The sequence below is a fragment of the Ananas comosus genome, linkage group 22 (genome assembly GCF_001540865.1).
Source record: "Ananas comosus cultivar F153 linkage group 22, ASM154086v1, whole genome shotgun sequence".
Taxonomy (NCBI): domain Eukaryota; kingdom Viridiplantae; phylum Streptophyta; class Magnoliopsida; order Poales; family Bromeliaceae; genus Ananas; species Ananas comosus.
The window spans coordinates 7,687,762-7,707,390 of NC_033642.1; the positions used below are offsets into that span (position 1 = coordinate 7,687,762).

Sequence of the window (19,629 nt, forward strand, 5' to 3'; positions counted from 1 at the left end):
TACTGTTTGTGTTTTCGAGCTACTTCGAAGCCGAGAATGAGAAACATTTATCTAACATGAACCCTTTTCCTCCCCAGTTTTTTAGTAAGGAAAATCTCTCTGCTTGAGATTTGATTTTTTGTTGCAAACTCGAAATAAATGTAAAAAAGTTTATTACAGTATTGAGTTTTGATTATTAGTTGGAGATAGTGTGAACCAGCTTGAAATAAAGAGCTTAATTAAACTTTGCTGTACTGTATCAGTTTGCTTTCTTTTGTGATATCTCATCTAATACACTTGAATGTCAATTGTGTTTGCTGATACTGTAACGTCTCTAATCCAATGCAAGTAAGTAGAAAAAGCTCTGGACTTTCACTAGCTAAATACACTGCGGCACCTCCTTAGAGTAGAAAAGCTATTCCACAAGCCAGGCTAAAAAGGAGCATACAAGCACTGCCGAAAAGTGTGGCCTGGCCTAAGATCTATCAAATCCACAAAGCAAAGACTTCCTTGTACCAACTACTACCATGATAATATGGAGCAATCCATCTGCTCTGCCATGCTGAAGAAGATGATCAAGAATTATAACATGCGAATCAAATACTCAAAACTGGCGAGCTATTGAAGAGGGGAAGGAGCAAGTAGAAATGCGATGCAAACATCCCACATTGATAACCATCAACAGAAGATAGTTCACAGAGTGACGAGAAATATTATCCAAATGAGGTCGGTAGGTAGTCCTTCAATGGTCTGCTACGCACAACCGACCATATTACAAGTTACATAGCAACATCGACTTCGTAATAAGAGCTAGTCAGAAGAAGAAAGAGGCCTGCGATTATTCCCCCGAGCTATAAACCCGCCCATTATCATCTATCAGGACAATAGGTCATCGTCATACTGTTCACTCGAAGGCCCATTGGTTCTCCCTCCGCACCTCCTCCTCTTCCTCGGGGGTGAAGTCGTTCTTTATGTTGAACGTCTTGCGGATCTCTTCGGGCGTCTTTCCCTTGATCATGTCAGCCACAGTTTGGCAGGTCAGGTCGAGCAGTCCCTTTATGTTAAGATAGTTTGCAGCCTGGAAGAATTGGAAGGTAATGATCACCAAAAGAGAAGAAGAAAAAAAAAAATCACAGGAAGAACTAATTTATTAATATTGATGAGCAGGTCAAAGAATATAGCCATATATGCAAAAATGGTAAGGAAAATGCCCACTCCATATATGAGTAACATAAAATAAAGGGTAAACTTCAAATAACCCCCTTATGGTTTCACACTTTCTCACTTTAGTACCCTGTGGTTTAAAGTGTATCAAATTAGCCCCTGTGGTTTCACACTTTCTCACTTTAGTACCCTGTGGTTTAAAGTGTATCAAATTAGCCCCTGTGGTTTCACACTTTCTCACTTTAGTACCCTGTGGTTTAAAGTGTATCAAATTAGTACCATGTGGTTTCTTTTTCTCTTTTTATTATCCATTTCATTAATTTTTTTCGTTAAATCAGTGACAAAGTTAAAATTAAAGGGTACTAAAGTGAATATTCGATAAACCTAGGTAGGGTATTTGAAGTTTTTGGTATATAATTTAACGAAATATTAACGGAAGAAAAAAAAATCAGTAACAAAGTTAAAACTAAAGGGTGCTAAAGTAAATATTCGATAAACTTAGGTAGGGTATATGAAGTTTTTTCTATATAATTTAACGAAATATTAACAGAGGAGCCCACGAAAACAGAAAAATGAAACCATAGGGTACTAAATTGATGCATTTTAAACCACAGGATACCAAAGTGAGAAAGTGTGAAAACACAAGGTACTAAATTGATACACTTTAAACCACAGGGTATTAAAGTGAAAAAGTGCGAAACCACAAGAGTGGTATTTGAAGTTTTCCCTAAAATAAAAGGCAAGAAAAGAATCATTCACGCAGTTAGACAAGCCTTATGGAACTCACGAGACATAAAAGAGTCTCAGCTTTGATATTTGTCCAAGTTATACATGCATGATAATGCATAGAGGACAATTTAAATGCTCTGTCATAATAAATGAAACAAGCGCTAGATTTTGCATAATGGATATAAGGACAAACTAAGTACCCCTGGCATAAGGAACACAAAAAGAGCCATCCAACTCAAGAATAGTGATGATGATAAAGATATGAACTGCTATAAAATGCCAAAAAAGGAGACGAGAACAGATAAAGCTAACACTGTGGCTTGCTCTACTTTTCTAGTTTGTAGTTGATGATATCGTGATTCTAGCATTTAGTGATGCAGAAGATTAATTGCTTCCGTTGTACTTACATTATCCCCACTGTAATGATGTACAATTCTATCATCTTTCGGATTAATGTTAACCCTTGTTATGATCCAATTCAATTCTACTTTGTTACCTAATTTTTGTAGATTTCCAAATTTCACGATTTATTTCGTATTTTTCTATTTAACTGCTTTTTTCTTATTGCTTATTGTTTAAAAATTATCTAATCCATGACCACCAATACTAAGCGATATACTTATTAATGATACACGCATAGCTTCATCAATATTACTTTTCACTGCATGTCATTATTTGTAGTGTAATCACTTGTTAAAATGACTGAGGCATGGATATAGTTGGGATTTGAATACAACATCACATAAAGACTAGGATAGCATGAAACCTGGAAATAGTACAATCAGATGTAGAATGGTCTGAGGGACCAATTTTGTTTTACTTCTGATTCTTGACCAAATCTAAAGATGGTATACCAGTTATAGATGAACTGAAACAAGAACTGACAGCAAGTTTCAGAAGACCGACAAGGAGTATTATACAATCTAATTGAAGAGATTTATTTTCAAGAGTCGAGAAAAGTTGGTTCTGTAATTAGGATAGCATTAAATACCGCTAATAAGAGATCCGATGCAGACTTTTTATTCACATCACAGAAAGAATAGATTCTACATTCGCTAGACTCTAACAAATGTTACCTGGAGCTTACAAGAAAATCTATATCCATAGTTATCCCTTTTGTTAGATGCGTTATCTTAGACACTATGGACATGTATCCAAATCATTGTACTAAAAATCTGATATTAACTACATATCAGTTATCTATAGCTCGGGTACAGCAGTTAAAGCGAAACCTTCAAGAAAAAAAAAAGGAAAAAAATTGGCAAGCACATACAAACCTACAAAACTCCAGAACTATTAAAGAGGTAAAATTTCTATAATTTCAATAGATATAAAGTTATAGTAATATATATGCATCTACGAAAGCATCCGCCAAAAGAGCCTAAAGTTCGAATCATATGAATGACAAAAATGTAAAACTGAACAACATTTTCTCTATTTTATCCTATAATAGTACTCTATCCAGCTTGACCGCATATCTTGCTTCTTCTTGCTAAATTAGGCATGTGATAATTGCATGTGTCAGGAGGAAGCAATCTGACAAGTGAGCAACAAACTTCGAAGGACATGCACTAAGTATAGCACATCTTGCAATGAAAGATAATTAATGTTTAGCACATTGTACAACAAATGTGACAAAACACCAATCATAATAGTATCATCCTCTTCTGGATACTTATTACAGCACCCTTGTACAACAAATGCAACATGTAACCAATCATAGTTGTATCATTCTCTTCTGGATACGTTTTCTAGCACATTGCGCAACAAATGCGAGAAAGGCACCAATTGTAGTTATATCATCTTCTTCAGGATACTTTTTCCCTTCTCTATCCTTCATTTATGACTCCACATACTTCCTCCTATGCCTTCCTAAAATTCTTGCAATGAACTTCAATACATATCTCTATAATTATCTCACGTCCCTCACTGTTCTTTTATCTCCTTCATCCCTACTGGTTCCACATATTAATAAGTACACTTAAATGTAGATATGTCAACCTATGCTCCTAATAATAATGTAATAAATCTTGCACTTCTAGTGCCGAATAAAGGACTAATAACACAAGTTTTGTTATCAAGAGCAATTTTACAAAATAAAGGCCAACAGAAGAACAGTAACCATTACGTGGATGTTGATGGAAACGTCGAAAAGTACGTGAATCTTTAAAAATACATGCAAAAATCAGACAACATTAGCACAAACAAAAAAACCGCTGATACAATAAAGAGGAAATATCAAGTTCTCACTGTAACATGCATTAATCTATTCATAACTGAACCAAACATTTGGCCTCACATTTCGCATATGAACGTAAATCACCATTTCCGAACAGAAACTGGAGAGCGATAATTGAAGCAACTAATATCATGCAAACCCTAATCGTAACAAAACATACGAAATCAGATACAAAAGCCTCAAAATTAGCACAATAGATATATGCCGATGAAACCCTAGAAACCAAAAAAATATCCGATCACATGTAAAAAGGGAAACCGACAATTCAAACCAAAGGGGGCGTGAGATTCGAACCAGGATGAGGTCGAAGAGGGTGGCCTGGTCGACCTTGACGAACTCCGCGTCCCACTGCTTGAGCTCCTCCTCGACGGCCTTGGAGGAGGAGGCGGAGTCGTCTCCGGCGCCGGTGCCGCCGCCGCCGCCGGCGGAGGGCTTGGCGGCGGCGGCGACGGCGGCGGCGTCGACGTGCCTCTTGCAGTACTCGATCACCTTGGAGAGGATCTTGGCGTTGACGTTGGGGACCGGGATCCCGTCCTCGTCGTAAGCGTCCTCGATCAGGTGCTTGATCGTCTGCGACTCCACCGCCACCGCCTCGTCCACCTCGAAGATCTCCCCGTCCGAGCTCTTCAGCGTTATCTTCTTCGCCATGGACGACCTCGATGCTAGGGTTTTCTCCGCTAGGGTTTTGGAAACGCGAGAGAGAGAGAGGGAGAGTGAGAAGGGGGAAGAGGTGATGAATAGTACGGAGTGGAGAGAGAGAGGATCGTTTTTCTTTTTTCTTTTTTTTGTTTTTGTCTATTTCTTTTTCTCGGTGTGATGGATAAATGGATAGAATAGTAGGGACCGTCGGATAAGAGGAACATTAGCAGATCGAACGGCTAATGTCACTCGATCATTTTTCTATTTTTATTTTTATTTTTTTCCCTTTCGCACTTTTATATTATGAGTTTTTTCTTTTGTGCCGAGTGTTACACATGGATAATTTTTATAATATTATTCAAAACATAAATTAATTTTTCAAAAAAATTTAAATTTTAAATAAACAGATTAAATAAGATTATAGAAATAGCTATAGATAGATGAAACGACGGTATACTCAAATCTCTTTTTTATTTTTATCTCATTTCATGACAGTTTAAACATTTTTATTATAAATTTTATTAATTATTTTAAATAAGATTATGGTGTGTCAATAATTCAGTTTACCATGTAACTAATTTCATATATCATGCAGAAGACGTAATATAATTCATTAGTATATCTAATTAATTTTGTCTAAATAAAATTATTTAAAGGTTGAATATGTAGGAATTTTTTTTCTTTTTTTAGTAAAATTTTCATTTTAAAACAATTTGAAAATTAAATTCGAGTTTTTGAAAATTCAAAACAGAAATTAAATGATAAATGTTGTAGAGAAAATAATTAGAAAAGACCTGCGGATCGAGACGTGTAGAACACTATTCTAAAATCAAAATTGCCCCAACAAAGTATTAGAAAGACAATAGTAAGATTGTCCTAAAGACTGTTCATGTGTGAGGCTTCTCAGTAATCACTTCCAGCAATACAACGTCCATGTTCCATCCCATCGGTTCGCTTTCAAAGTAGCGTAAGATGAACCCAACAAGTTTAGTAAATCCAACAAAGTATTAGAAAGTTTGATGAAACTCAGCGCAAAAGATCAATGGTAAGGAAAAGATGTTTGGTTCTTAGGTGAGCTTCGGTGTAGATTAAAACTCATGCGACCTTTCTTAAAAATATCGTAGGAGGCTAACGTGGTACAACGAGTCAATTACGTGTAGCGCAACGGTTAAGCCTCCCAAAAATTAAAGATAAAAATAAAATAAAATAAACCGGATGCCTGGACCGCGCGCCGCCGCTCGTCCGGCCCTGCTCATGCCGTGCGTGTATTTAAATCAAAAGCATAACTTTTTTTTTTTTTTTTTTCAAACAACTAACATAAAAATAAAGGAGTATATAAATAGTAACAATATACTTTTAGTTTCTGTGACTAATACCGACCGTCCCTATAGTAAGTGACAAAGGGCTTAGTGGTTGGTAACCGAGGTCCCAAATTCGAATTCTAGTTGATTCATATTTCTAGCTAAGTTTATTTCTAAATGAAGTAAACGAAACGGATGGCGTGCTNAAAAGTTTCTGCGACTAATCCTCATATGTAAAAACTTTAGCACGGGCTTCCAAACAAGACCCATGAAATATTGCGCTCCCCAAAAAGCCCATGAAGTTTTAAATCACCAGAAAAAACCTAATTAAAATCTAACAAATACACTAAGCAGTGTGAATATCATATCACATGCCTATCCTATGGATTAGGATATCCTCTTTAGTAAACAATGAACATGTTCCTAATAAATATGTCCATGAACTCAATCATATTTACTGGTTTTTTTTCGTTTTCTTAATTTCTTTTCAAAATAAAACTCAAAAGGTTAATTATATCAATCAAGTTCTTTTTTGTTTGATCGTTTTTTATGTTTCCCTCTGAAATTAAGGCTTTGTTTAGTATCTTGTTTGTGTTTTTCACTTAAAAAAAAATAACATTTCTATATAAAAAGTATAAAAAATAATAATAGATTACTTGCAATTCTTACATCTAAGTTGTTTGCTTACCAATGGAAAAATAAAAATTTAAAAGAAATTTTTTATTTTCTTTTAAACCATTTTTTTTAAAATATGTTGTCATGGATCTATCACTTATTAGTCAAAATATATTACAAACTAAATAATTATGATAGCAAGAGAAAAGTTTCAAAATTTGTGTTTAAAAAGGGCGGAAAAAAAAAAAAGCAGGCCTAAAAGAAAAGATATTTCTTTGTAGATTAGAGGGTTCAATTATATCTAAACATTACTTAGAGGACGTTTGATTAGGTGTAATTATAAATATAGTATAATTAGATATGCATACAGCTAGAAATACATGCTATTTGATTGGGTGTAGTTAAAAATATAATATAATTAGAGATGCATACAGATAGAAATACAATGATTATAGTAATATACATCTTGTTTGGTCGCAAGCAGTAGAAAATACTATAATTATAGGATTTGTTTAGTTGCATGTGATTAAAAAATGGATTTACAAAATTTTATTACTGTATATATATATGAGGTGGTGAGATTTATCTTTTGTGTAGAAAAAAATACATTTTATGTATAAAAAGTTATTAGAGAGACACCAACTGCTGTAGTTAAGACTGCGACTAATTTGAGCATAATTTCAACTGCTGCAGTTGAATCTGTTCGTACAGTTCCAACTACAGTAATTGAATCAAACACATCAAAACAAACATAGGATTTAGATCTGCATGCAATTACAACAGCACTACAATTGCAACTACACAAATACAACGAAGTAACAAAACAAAACATAGCTTCACATAAAGTTACAGATCAACAAGAAACAAAAGACAAAGCTTCCTAGTTTTTCGATCGAACTCCGGTAAAAGCAGCAATGCACAAAGTCAAGAAATTCTGTTGTTTACTAAGATCAATAATCTTTCTACATATGAAATTTTCTAGATCTTGGCTTATAAAGATAACATGACAAAGAAAAAAAAAATTAAAAAAAAAATAGAAGCATTTGGAACAACAAGAGTGTACAATTACATTAGAAATTCCAGCTCATAAATTCGCTGTGAAATTATATTGTAGTTGTTTACAAAGATCATTATCTTTGGCAAAATGGAAGACAAAAAAGAGAGATTGAAGAAATAGCAGATATTCTGACTCCTAAATTTTCAGGAGTCTGAGAATATACATGCTGACATTAATCGACCCTGTGAGTTAACAATTTGGTTTACTAATGCAAGAACAAGAATGCAGGCTTGCATTTTAGTTAGCTACTAAGAAAACCTAGCAAGTGCAGAAATGATCACAGTTAGCCAAACCTCAGTCCAAGGCCCATGAAACCTCCCTTCGCACTTCTTCCTCTTCCTCCGGTGTGTAGTCATTCGAGACGTCGAAAGTCCTCCGAAGTTCTTCTACAGATTTCCCTTTCATCATTTCGGCGACAGTTCGGCACATCAGATTTAGCAAACCCTCTATTTCCAAATAGTTAGCAGCCTGAAATTGTCATAAAATGAAACTGCAATGAATCGTTGCGATGAAAACATGATAAAAACAAAAAAGAACTCGGTATAGCCAACTTGTGTTCCATTCCTATGTACCACCACCTTTGGACCAACCAACATGAAGTGGGAGTGAATGCTCTAAAGATGTCATCAAACAAAATATCCCAATAACCATCATACTTTCCGTATAACATAAACTTTAAAGTGAAGAGTAAAGGTTTGCGATGATGCCCATACGCTACGATCTTTATAAGGCAATCTAGCTAGTCCATTCATATATTCTCTACATCTTAGTCTTCAACTCAAAGTCAATCAATTATGGCTAGTTAATGTATATACCGACCAAAATTAGCCTTCAATAATGATCACGACCTTTAATCCTCATGCATATCAGATAAAACACGAAATTATACATTTACAATGGAACTCTTTTTTCTGGATTTAGCTTATATAGCTGGATTCTCAAGTATATAGATGATATACACAGGACTGGGAAACAAGATGTCAAAACAAGAGTCTCAGAGTCTAGTCGATTAAAAGAGAATTCCTACTCTCATATTATTAACCTCAACAAAGTTTGTATAACAAATGGTCATTTCATCTACATTAAGATCTCGTGTTAGTGGGAAACAAGTGATCTTCTATCTGAGCAATCAAAAAAAATATGAAGGAGCAGTAAACTCGACATAGGGGTTCCAGGGAAACAACATGTTAACATTGGGAAGAAAAAGATTGTGCAAATAGAGAGGCGAAAACTCGGAATACAGCCAAAAAAAAAAAAGGAGAAATTATTGCCTCCACCCAGTGCATCTGAACATTTCATGCGCCACACTCAGTATTTGGTGATCAATATCTTAATACCACACTGATAGACGCGATCTACCACATCTAAAACGCTATGCGTAAAGTCATAAGCTTTGTAAATCTAAAACCTAGTTATCTAATACAAGAGAGACATAGTTTGATTCATAAGACATAATTGTTTAGAATCCATGAACTTTTATCTACAAGTCTATTACATGGCATAGAACATATTCCAACAAATTAAGGACTTATTTGGCAGGAGTGGATGATGGATTGTAGTTTTTAGAAACTAACCAATGTGCAATACGACAACAAAAGAAAAATATTTCCGCCGATATATCATCAAATTAAAAAAACAAAAATGGCCTAAATGCCGATTCATATAGACCCCGACGGCAAACTCTGCGACCGCCATGAATGGTACACCGTATGCATTCAACACTATCTTCAAAGAAGAGGTCAATAAAAGGCACAATATACCAAAAACTCACTTCGATGAGGTCGAAGAGGGTGTCGCGGTCGACCTTGGCGAGGTTATGGTCGAAGGCCCTGAGCTCGTCGTCGTAGGCGGCGGAGTCCTCGCCGGCGCCGCCGCCGAGGGAGTGGTGTTTGCGGCAGTACTCGACGGCGAGGGCGAGGGCGCGGGCGCCGACGATGGGGAGCGGGATGGGCCGATCCCCGAACCCCTCCTCGATCGCGTGGCGGATCGTCACCGAGAGCGCCGCCACCGCCGCCGCCTCCACCTCGAAGATCTCCCCGTCGCCGCTCATCAGCGTCACCAGCCCCTCCTTCTTCGCCGCCGACGCCCCATCCGATGCCCCCGTAGTAGCCATTAACGAGGAGGAGGAGGAGGAAGAGTCGAGAGAGAGGAAGGGGACGAGGAGAAACCCTAGACGAAACCCTAGCGTTTGATCGAGATAGCGCAAAAAACAAAAAACAAAAAAGTAAACTTCAATTAGGGCCCCCTGGTTTCGCAGTTGCTCACTTTAGTACCTATGATTTAAAGTGTATCAAGTTAGTGTTCTGTGGTTTTATTTTTATCTTTTCGTCCGCTTCTCCGTTAATATTTCGTTAAGTTATATACAAAAAACTTCAGATACTTCACCTAGGTTTATCGAATATATACTTTAGTACTTTTTATTTTTAACTTTGTCACAGATTTAACGAAAAAAAATAGTAAAATCAATAATAAATAAATAAAAATGAAATCACATTGCACTAAATTGATACACTTTAAACAACAAGATACTAAAGTGAGAAAGTGTGAAACCACATAGTGGTATTTGAAGTTTTCCCAAAAAAAAAACTTCAAATACCACCTTTGTGTGGTTTCGCACTTTCTCACTTTAATATCTTATAGTTTGAAGTGTATCAATTTGACATCATTTGATTTGATTTTTTTTCTTTTCGTCGGCTACTCTGTTAGTATTTTGTTAAATTATATACAAAAAACTTCAATTACCCACCTTAGTAATCGAATATTTACTTTAGTACCTTTTAGTTTTAACTGTGTCCCTGATTTAAAGAAAAAAATAATGAAGTGGATAATTAAAAAAAATCACGAAATACTAAATTGGTATATATTTAAAGGCCAATTTGCATAAAAAATTCACTTATTTTGGGCTTTTGCAAAACCGGGCCACCTTTTTCGTTTTTGCAGATTCGGTCCGCTTTTTCAGCAAACTGACCAAAATACATTTTTTACTTTTTCTCTTTCCTCTTTCTCTCTCCTCTTCGTTTCTCTCGTTCTTTTTTTTTTTCTCGCCGGCAGAGCGGAGGCAGAAACGGTCCGTTTCGCCTCTCACCCTCATTCTCTCGCCCTCGCCCTCGCCCTTGCCCTCGTCCACGNAAAAAAAAATAAAGATAAAAAATTATATAAAAAGAAGGATGAACATGAAATTGTATCGTTAACTGTAAAAAAAATTATAAGTTGCACTACTTAAGATGTAAACTGCATCCACTAAGATGAAAGTTACACTCTTTAAACAAAAGTTGCACTGTTTCTCCTCTTGTTGCACCATTTCTCCTCTTGTTACACTATTTTTTATTTTAAACTGCACCCTTTTAAGAGATATTTATACTGTTTCTTCTCTTATTGTACTGTTTCTCCTCTTGTTGCACCATTTCTGTGTAAATAAAAGGAGAAATAATGCAACAATAGGAAAAACAGTGCAACAAGAGAAAAAACTGCACTGTTTTAAGAGATATATATACTGTTTCTTTTCTTGTTGCACCATTTCTGTGTAAATAAGAGGAGAAATAGTGCAACAAGAGAAGAAACTACACTGTTTTAAGAGATATATTTACTGTTTTTTCTCTTGTTGCACTGTTTTTTCTCTTGTTGCACCATTTCTGTATAAACAATAGGAGAAATAGTGCAACAAGAGGAAAAACAATGCAATAAGAGGAGAAACTGCACCTTTTTAAGAGATATTTATACTGTTTCTTCTCTTGTTGCACTGTTTCTCCTCTTTTTGCACCATTTCTGTGTAAACAAGAGGAGAAATAGTGCAACAAGAGAAGAAATAGTGCAACAAGAGGAGAAACAGTATAAATATCACTTAAAAAGATGCAGTTTAAGATAAAAAATAATATAATTTTCGTTCAAAGGTATAATTTTTATCTTAAAGCAGCAGTTTACATCTTAAATAGTGCAACTTATAATTTTTTTTGTAATTAACGATGCAATTTCATTTTCATCATTCTTTTTTTATAATTTTTTATCTTTATTTTTTTCTGTTTTTTCTATAATTTTTTTTGTCACATTCTCTGCCAATAGCTACGGCGCTGGTGACGACGCCGCTAAGGACCCCCGCTTCGAGACTGTAGCGCCGCAGTGACCTCTACGGTGTCGACGTCGGCGCCGGCGAAGATAAATCGTCGTCGGAAGCGGCAGAAAATGAGAAAGAGGGAGAGATGAGAAGGGCGGGGAAGGGCGAGAGGTGTCGTCGTCGGAGACGGTGGAGAGGAGTCGGAGAAGAAAAGAAAAGAAAAAAGCAAAAAAAAAAAAAAGTCGCGGCACGGCCTTGGCGAGGTCGTAGGCGAGTAAGGTGGGGGGTGCATGGACGAGGGCAAGGGCGAGGGCGAGAGCATGAGGGTAAGAGGCGAGACGGACCGTTTCTGCCTCCACTCCGCTTCCGCTCTGCCGACGAGAAAATAAATAAAACGAGAGAAACGAAGAAGAGAGAGAAAGAGGAAAGAGAAAAAGCAATAAAGGTATTTTGGTCAGTTTGCTGAAAAAACGGACCGAATATGTAAAAACGAAAAAGGAGGCCCGATTTTGCAAAAGCTCAAAATAAGTGAATTTTTTATACAAATTGGCCATATTTAAATCACATGTACTAAAACAAAAAAGTTAATTTTTCCAAAAAAGTGGGAGCGGGTACGATTCGGGTTAGCTTTGGGTTTAAATCAAAACCAAATCCTAACTGTAATGTGAAGAATCGAAGCGAATCAAATTAAAAATTTTAATTTATAAGATAATTTGAAATTGAACCAAACTAATTTAATTTGAAAAAAAAATCAATACTAAATTCAAGATATAGTGTGAAAAAAAAATCAAAATCGAACCAAATCAAAATTTTCGGTTTGATTTGGCTTATAAGATAAATTGAAGCCCAAACTAGTGTGAAAAATCAAATCGAACGGAAGTAAAAAAAATTTGGTTTGATTTTGATTTGTACTAATTTTTTAAAGTACTAATTCCATATAATTTTATATGTCGGTAGAAATATTTTCCTCTAATTTTATTCTTTTGTTGAGAAATAAACATCTTAGATGTGAATGATTGCAAATAATCCACCATCAAATAATATATATATATATATATATATATAAAAGTTAAATACATTAAAAATATATGATTAAATTAAAAAAATATTAAAGGCATAAAACTTAGCATTCAATTTTTATAGATAAACTAATATAATAAGCTAATTAATGTTAATAACTAAAATAGAATCATTAAATTTGATACAATTTTTAAAGTAAGAATGTACATAACTTATATGAACTATGGACCATTTTGAGTGTTTTGATTTTATTACCTAATTTTTAACTTTGTTTGATTTGACTTCAAAATTTGAATGTGCCGTTTATCTATATAGATTTAATAAGTATATTTTATACAATTGTTGCAACTATAAATTTATCAAAATAAGTAATTAATTTAAAATTTGAAATCAAAATACCGTTGACTGATTCAAATTAAATAAATTGAAAGACTGAGTAGTAAAATTTAAAATTTTAAAAAGTTGGATAACTGAATCAAAATAGTCCATAGTTAAGTAAGGTTTGTATATTTTGATTAACTTAATATAAAAACTTAAGTAAAAAAATTGGGTGACTAATTCAGAACAGTGTATAGTTGAACATAATTTTACCGAAAATCACAGAGACCAAAATAAAACTCGTCTCAGAATTCAGGAGGCAGCAGCGTAATTTACCCTATGCTTTAACTTGTAATATTTCTTTTTTTTTTCTTAATCTTGTTGTTCTTAATTAGTTAAATTTAAAACTTTGTTTTATTAAAAGATTAATAAATTTTTTTTATTGAATTTGTTAATTTTCCCTTGCATTTACTAGCCTACTAGTAGGAGATGACTTAGGAATACAAAACTGAGATATTAGTTAAAAGAGAAACTAACAAATAAAAAATATATAGAGAGAGAGTGTCTGGCTGAGATACTAAGCACTTGATATTACTGAATTTTCTAACGTTAGACTTATCTCTTTCATCATTTCTAGCCATTAGATCATAATATTCAACTAAGCACCCACTCAATCTTAAAGGACCACTATCATCATTCTAACTACACATTTTTTTTTATCCAGCACCAATGACTTGTGCAATTAATAATATGGGTTATTTGCATACACGTCCCTGCAAACATAGTAAATTGCAGAAATATTCCTGCAAAACGAAAACTCCATAAGTTATCCCTGCAAAAGTCTAAAGTTATGCAGATATGTTCCTGCCGTTAAGGACTGTTAGAAAATTTTCGTTAACCACGGTTAAAATACTTAACCATGGTTAATTATAACGTGAATTTACGGTTCTATCTTTCTTCTTCTTCCTCCTCTTCTTCTTCCCTCTTCTTCGTCGCCGGCGAGGGCGGCGGCGGCAGCGACGGCGGCGACGACGGTGAACCCTCTTTCTTTCTTTTCCTCCTTCTTCCTCTCCCTCTTCCCTTTTCTCCCTTCTTCTTCCTCTCCCTCTTCCTCTTCCCTCTTCTTAATCGCCGGTGAGGGAGAAGATGCGATGGCGGCGGCGAACCCTCTCCATCTCCCTCTTCTTCTTCCTCTCTCTCTTTCTTTTCCTCTTCCTCTTCCTCTTCCCTCTTCTTCATCGCCGGCGAGGGAGGAGATGCGGCGGCGGCGCGCGGCGACGAACCCTTTCCCTCTTCATCTTTCTCTTCCCTCTTCCTCTCCCTCTTCCTCTCCTTCTTCTCTTCCCTTTTTTTCTTCCTCTCGTTCTTTCTTTTCCCTCTTTTTCGTCGCCGGCGAGCTGGACCCGCGCCGTCGCCGCCATCCGCTCCGGCGGCCCGAAGAGGAAGAGTAAGAGAAAGAGAAAGAGAAGGGGAAGATGATACTTTTAGAGGGATATATTTGTGAGGGCAAAATGGTCATTTCACAAAAAAACTGTTAAAAAATAAACAGTTCTCTAACAGATGTTAATCAGAGGGACATATCTGCATAAATTAGGACTTTTGTAGGGACAACTTATGGAGTTTCCGTTTTGCAGGAATATTTTCGCAATTCACTATGTTTGTAGGGACGTATATGCAAATAACCCTAATAATATTTCAGCCAAATTCTATATATCTATACTATATATAAAAGCACGACCCAGATAAGAATATGATACGTGATAAACAAACTTTAATTTAATTTTTTCTCTGACAGATAACAGGTAGAAAAAAATATTTTCCTATTTAATACTTTAATTTATTTTTTCTTAATAGATAACGTGTGGAAAAAAATATTTTTTTATTTAATTTCAAAATATTTTTTCTTTTTCCGTATACAAAATAAATAACGTAATAAAATAAACTTTTAATTCTTCTTTTTTCTCCAATTATTATTATTTTACTTTTTTATTAAATATTTTTATCATTCAATATTTTTTTCTTTTAAGATAAATATTTATATATTATTATCTCTATTATATCAACTAATATTTTATTATTATCGGAATTAAGAAATATAGAAAAATATTCAATGTATATCTATATATCTATACTATATATAAATTTTATAAAATAAAAAATAAACTATATAATTGTTGTTGGCATTAATTATTTAAATTTGAGTTAGAATATGACAGATATTTTCTAATAATATATAATAAATAAATTTACATTTTCTAATGGTTGAAATGATCCGAGAAGTAGATCTAACGGTAAAAAACTTACAAGCACAAGTGCTTGGTGCTTTTACCAGCATCATAGCTGAACTCTCTCTCTCTTTCTACATATATAGAGTCCGGCTAAGATGTTATCGATAGCACGAAGTACTTGGTGCTATCAAGTTCCGTTTGATTATACTATTCAACTAATCACCCACTCAACACTAGGGTGCGCACATCATCCTAACCGCACATCTTTTAATCCAATGATAGAAAACTTAATAGCACAAAGTCATTATGCTATTAATAGTATTTCAGTCTAGTTTATATATATATATATATATATATATATATATATATATATATATATATATATATATAAGCATGAAACTCATGTTATCTCTATTCGATAAAAACAANGGGGCGGATGGGAAGAACCGAGAAGTCTCTTGAGGAGATAACCGACTTTGCATTAATTACACGGACGATACAAATTTAATTTTTTAAGACACCTAAGAACAAATACCTAAATTATTGGACATGTATTATTGTATATTTTTTTAAAAAAAATTTGTGTTTATGTGAAACGTTACATATATAGAAACACCATAGCATTTATGGGCTCGTCAATTAACTTCCAAATATTTTTTATTTCATTAAACATTATTATTTAGAGCAACATTTGAAACGACCCAGTATTTATGGGCTCCTTAATTAACGTTCAAATGTTTCCTATTCTGCTAAACATAATTATTTAGTGGAGCCCACTAAAGAAATATATTCTGTACAATTACAGAAGAGGTGGGTCCCACTTTTTTCCTAAACTAAGGAGAAAGCTTGAATCCCACGGGGATTCATAATAGTTTATAGATGCTGCATGGATACATTGGAAAAGAGTCATGGGCAATTAAAGAAATAATAATAATAATAATAATAATAATAATAATATGGATTAATTGCATTATTGGTCAACCACAGGTCTGAAATGCTGAAGTCTAATTATTAGTTCTATCATATTTGTCACGGATAAGACTCTCTGACTTTTCTATATCATCTAGTGCGAGACTATTTGGGGTGTTAGAGTATGCAATATTGAAAAGAGCACAGATATATGAGAAGATACTGAGGTGATGTTTGGATTGGGTGCGAGAGGGATAAAGCCCTTATCTCCTTCTTGTACCCAAACATCAATACTAAGGGTGGGAACAGCTTAGCGGGTTATCTAAATTACCCGCTAAGGGTGGGAACAGTTCAGCTGTTCCACCTTTAGTTGGAACAGTTCATCTTATCTATCTAAACGTTATTTTTTTTATTTCCGAAAACAATCAATTTTCATGCAAACGCAAAAGTAGTCTAGTTTTTGTTTATATCTGAATTTGTACATATCCCTAGAATAAGTAATTCTTGCTTATATCCGAACTAAACGAAGCCTGAGAGAATTAAACTTGACATAATAAACACGCTTATTAGGGACTTAAGTAATAATAAATAAAAAAAATAACGTTTAGATAAGTAAGATGAAAAATAGCGTTTTATCTTATTTTGTTGTGGAGGAGCTAGCATTGTTCCAATAACCCTTGCAAAATTTTTTTTTTTTTTTTTTTGGGTTGTTAAATTATATGTTATTTGTTGGGATTTTTATATTGTTGTTAGAATTCTATATAGTAAAGAGTCTGTTTCCTTTTCCTTTTAGGTTTTTTTTTTTAAAATTGTATTTAAGATAGTGAATTATTGACCGTTTCTTAATTATTCTTTCATAAGACGAAATATGATTAACTGGCCAAATAATATGTTGATAGAACTATTTAACAAATTCTAATATTTTTAATAATTTATTAAAAAAAAATCTATTATATATCATACACTACAAAAAAAAAAAGCAACATTTAAGAACAATTTTTTTTTAATATTTAACGATTCCTAAAAGTATTCCAATATAATCTGGCAAATGAGGAGTCGCGAGAGTCGCCACTTATACCGATGTCGCTTATACCAAGTGTCTCTAAAATATATTCTGAAAAGTATTGATAAAATTTATCCTAACACTTTAGAGTGTTGAAAAATTAAAAATAATAGTAAAATTTATCATTTAATAAATTGGTTTGATACAATAAAAGATTCATCTGATGACACTTTTTGAAGCGTTGGTATTTACTATATTTTATGGACACATTTATTTTAACGTCGTTTAAAAAGCGTCCTTATATTGAAATTTTTTTAATGGTGATTGTTGAAGGACTAGATTTTGACTTTGTAAATCAAATCTCATTAGTTGCCAGATTTCTTTAAATAAAAAGAGAAGATGATAAAGATCATCAAACTGGAAATAAGGAGTGGGGGAGGAGGGTTGCTCACGTACAGCGAGGAGATCGAGGAGGGTGGCTTGGTCGAGTTGCTTGACGAGGTCTCTATCGAAATTCGTGAGTGCTGTGTCTTCACTTTCGCTGTGATAGCCATAGCTATAGCCATAGCCATAGCCAGAGCCGCCGTCGTCATAGTCGCGGTGGAACCTGAGGTACGAGACCGCCAACGCGAGGATCTCGCCGCTCACTATCGGCAGCGTGACGCCGTCCAAGGCGATGCCGAGCTCCATCATATGCCGCAGCATTACCGACCCCCGCGCCACCGCCTCATCCATCTCGAACTCCTCCCCGTCGTTGCTCGTCACCCTCACAGTCCTCCGCTCCTCCTTCTGCTCCTCCTTCTCCGCCCTCGACGACGACGCCGCCACCCTCACCGTCTTCTGCTCCTTCTTCTTCGCCCTCGACGACGCCGCCACCCTCACCGTCTTCTGCTCCTCCGCTGCCGCCCTCGACGACGCTGCTGCCTCGCAATCTTGCGACGCCATTACCGCCCTCTCGCAATCTTGCGACGCCATTATTATTATTATTATTATTTCGAATACTAGTAGCAGAGATAAAGAGAGAAGAGGAGTAAAAACTAGCACGCTATAAATTAATAAAACAGTCGATGGGAATATATATACGTATATGTNTGGGGGGGATAGGAATTGAATTTATCACTAATTTGCTAAAAAATAAAAATAAAAAAAAATAAAAAGAAACCTCCAGTAAGTTCAGAAAAAAAAAGGATAAGAAAAAAAATAAGTAAAAAGCTTAATTAGTCCAGACTCTTCTCCTCCAGCGCCCATGAAATCTCTTCCCGCACTTCCTCCTCCTCCTCCGGAGGGTAGTCGTTTTGGATGCAGAAAGTCTGCCGGATCTCCTCGGTGGTTTTGCCTTTCAACTTCTCAGCCACGGTTTGGCACGTCAGACGCAGCAGTCCCTCGATTTCCATATAGTTAGACGCCTGTACATGCAGTAATTATTATTGTTATCATTATTATCATCATTTCTGCTGTGAACTTACAAATTGTTAGAAGTTACAAATTAATTAAGAATGTGCTGAGATAAAACCATGGTAAAAGATCAAAGGGACAAGTACTACGAGGTATCGTTTGGTTCGGAGATAAGCAAAAAGTGGGTATTCCGGGGATAGGTATAAATTGAGGTATAAGCGAGGATTAGATTAATTTTGTGTTTGGATGAAAATTAAGTTATTGCTGGGAATAAAAAAAATAACGTTTAGTTAAGTAAGATGAAAAATAGCGTTTTATCTTATTTTGTTGTGGAGGAGCTAGCATTGTTCCAATAACCCTTGCAAAATTTTTGATTGGACAAATGATTATCTTTCTAAAATTTTATTCTGCCGACTAACTCTCTTTCTGCAAACTAACTCCATGTTGGACGGAAAGATGGTGAATCGTTTACGTGAGGATTTTTCTGTGTGAAATTGTTAGGATTGTATTTCGATTATTGAAATTTCTGTTTGATTGTTAGAATTTTACTACGGATAGATTGTTAGGATTTTTCCTTTTAGGTTTTTTTTTTTAAAATTGTATTTAAGATAGTGAATTATTGACCGTTTCTTAATTATTCTTTCATAAGACGAAATATGATTAACTGGCCAAATAATATGTTGATAGAACTATTTAACAAATTCTAATATTTTTAATAATTTATTAAAAAAAAATCTATTATATATCATACACTACAAAAAAAAAAAGCAACATTTAAGAACAATTTTTTTTTAATATTTAACGATTCCTAAAAGTATTCCAATATAATCTGGCAAATGAGGAGTCGCGAGAGTCGCCACTTATACCGATGTCGCTTATACCAAGTGTCTCTAAAATATATTCTGAAAAGTATTGATAAAATTTATCCTAACACTTTAGAGTGTTGAAAAATTAAAAATAATAGTAAAATTTATCATTTAAT

The 19,629-nt window shown here is 34.7% G+C and overlaps 4 protein-coding genes across 4 annotated transcripts in view; all 4 read right to left on the reverse strand.

The window, feature by feature from the left end:
* LOC109727344 (SKP1-like protein 1A) lies at nt 620-4,883 on the reverse strand. The gene is made up of 2 exons (XM_020257430.1): nt 4,406-4,883; nt 620-1,057 (listed from the first exon to the last, which is right to left on the reverse strand). Exons 1-2 carry the CDS (start codon nt 4,757-4,759, stop codon nt 884-886), a joined length of 528 nt encoding a protein of 175 aa, XP_020113019.1. The 5' UTR covers nt 4,760-4,883; the 3' UTR covers nt 620-883.
* Nucleotides 7,689-9,956, reverse strand: LOC109727010 (SKP1-like protein 1A). The gene is made up of 2 exons (XM_020256862.1): nt 9,495-9,956; nt 7,689-8,191 (listed from the first exon to the last, which is right to left on the reverse strand). Exons 1-2 carry the CDS (start codon nt 9,834-9,836, stop codon nt 8,018-8,020), a joined length of 516 nt encoding a protein of 171 aa, XP_020112451.1. The 5' UTR covers nt 9,837-9,956; the 3' UTR covers nt 7,689-8,017.
* Nucleotides 17,618-18,197, reverse strand: LOC109727110 (SKP1-like protein 4). Its single transcript, XM_020257009.1, has 2 exons — nt 17,709-18,197; nt 17,618-17,632 (listed from the first exon to the last, which is right to left on the reverse strand). The coding sequence occupies exons 1-2, from the start codon at nt 18,195-18,197 to the stop codon at nt 17,618-17,620; spliced, it is 504 nt and encodes a 167-aa protein (XP_020112598.1).
* LOC109727111 (SKP1-like protein 11) overlaps nt 18,470-19,629 on the reverse strand; it is a 2,002-nt gene continuing 842 nt past the window's right edge. Inside the window, exon 2 of the mRNA XM_020257010.1 lies at nt 18,470-18,658. Within this exon, the coding sequence (XP_020112599.1) occupies nt 18,470-18,658 (189 nt within the window). The remainder of the gene's footprint in view (nt 18,659-19,629) is intronic.

Bases quoted from the DNA above. Each gene is read 5' to 3' on its own strand.
- LOC109727344 (XM_020257430.1), bottom strand. From the start codon at position 4,759: ATGGCGAAGAAGATAACGCTGAAGAGCTCGGACGGGGAGATCTTCGAG. The intron at 1,058-4,405 runs GTTCGAATCTCA...CAATTCTTCCAG, and splicing joins CCCTCTTCGACCTCATCCTG to GCTGCAAACTATCTTAACAT.
- LOC109727010 (XM_020256862.1), bottom strand. From the start codon at position 9,836: ATGGCTACTACGGGGGCATCGGATGGGGCGTCGGCGGCGAAGAAGGAG. The intron at 8,192-9,494 runs GTGAGTTTTTGG...TGACAATTTCAG, and splicing joins CCCTCTTCGACCTCATCGAA to GCTGCTAACTATTTGGAAAT.
- LOC109727110 (XM_020257009.1), bottom strand. From the start codon at position 18,197: ATGGCGTCGCAAGATTGCGAGGCAGCAGCGTCGTCGAGGGCGGCAGCG.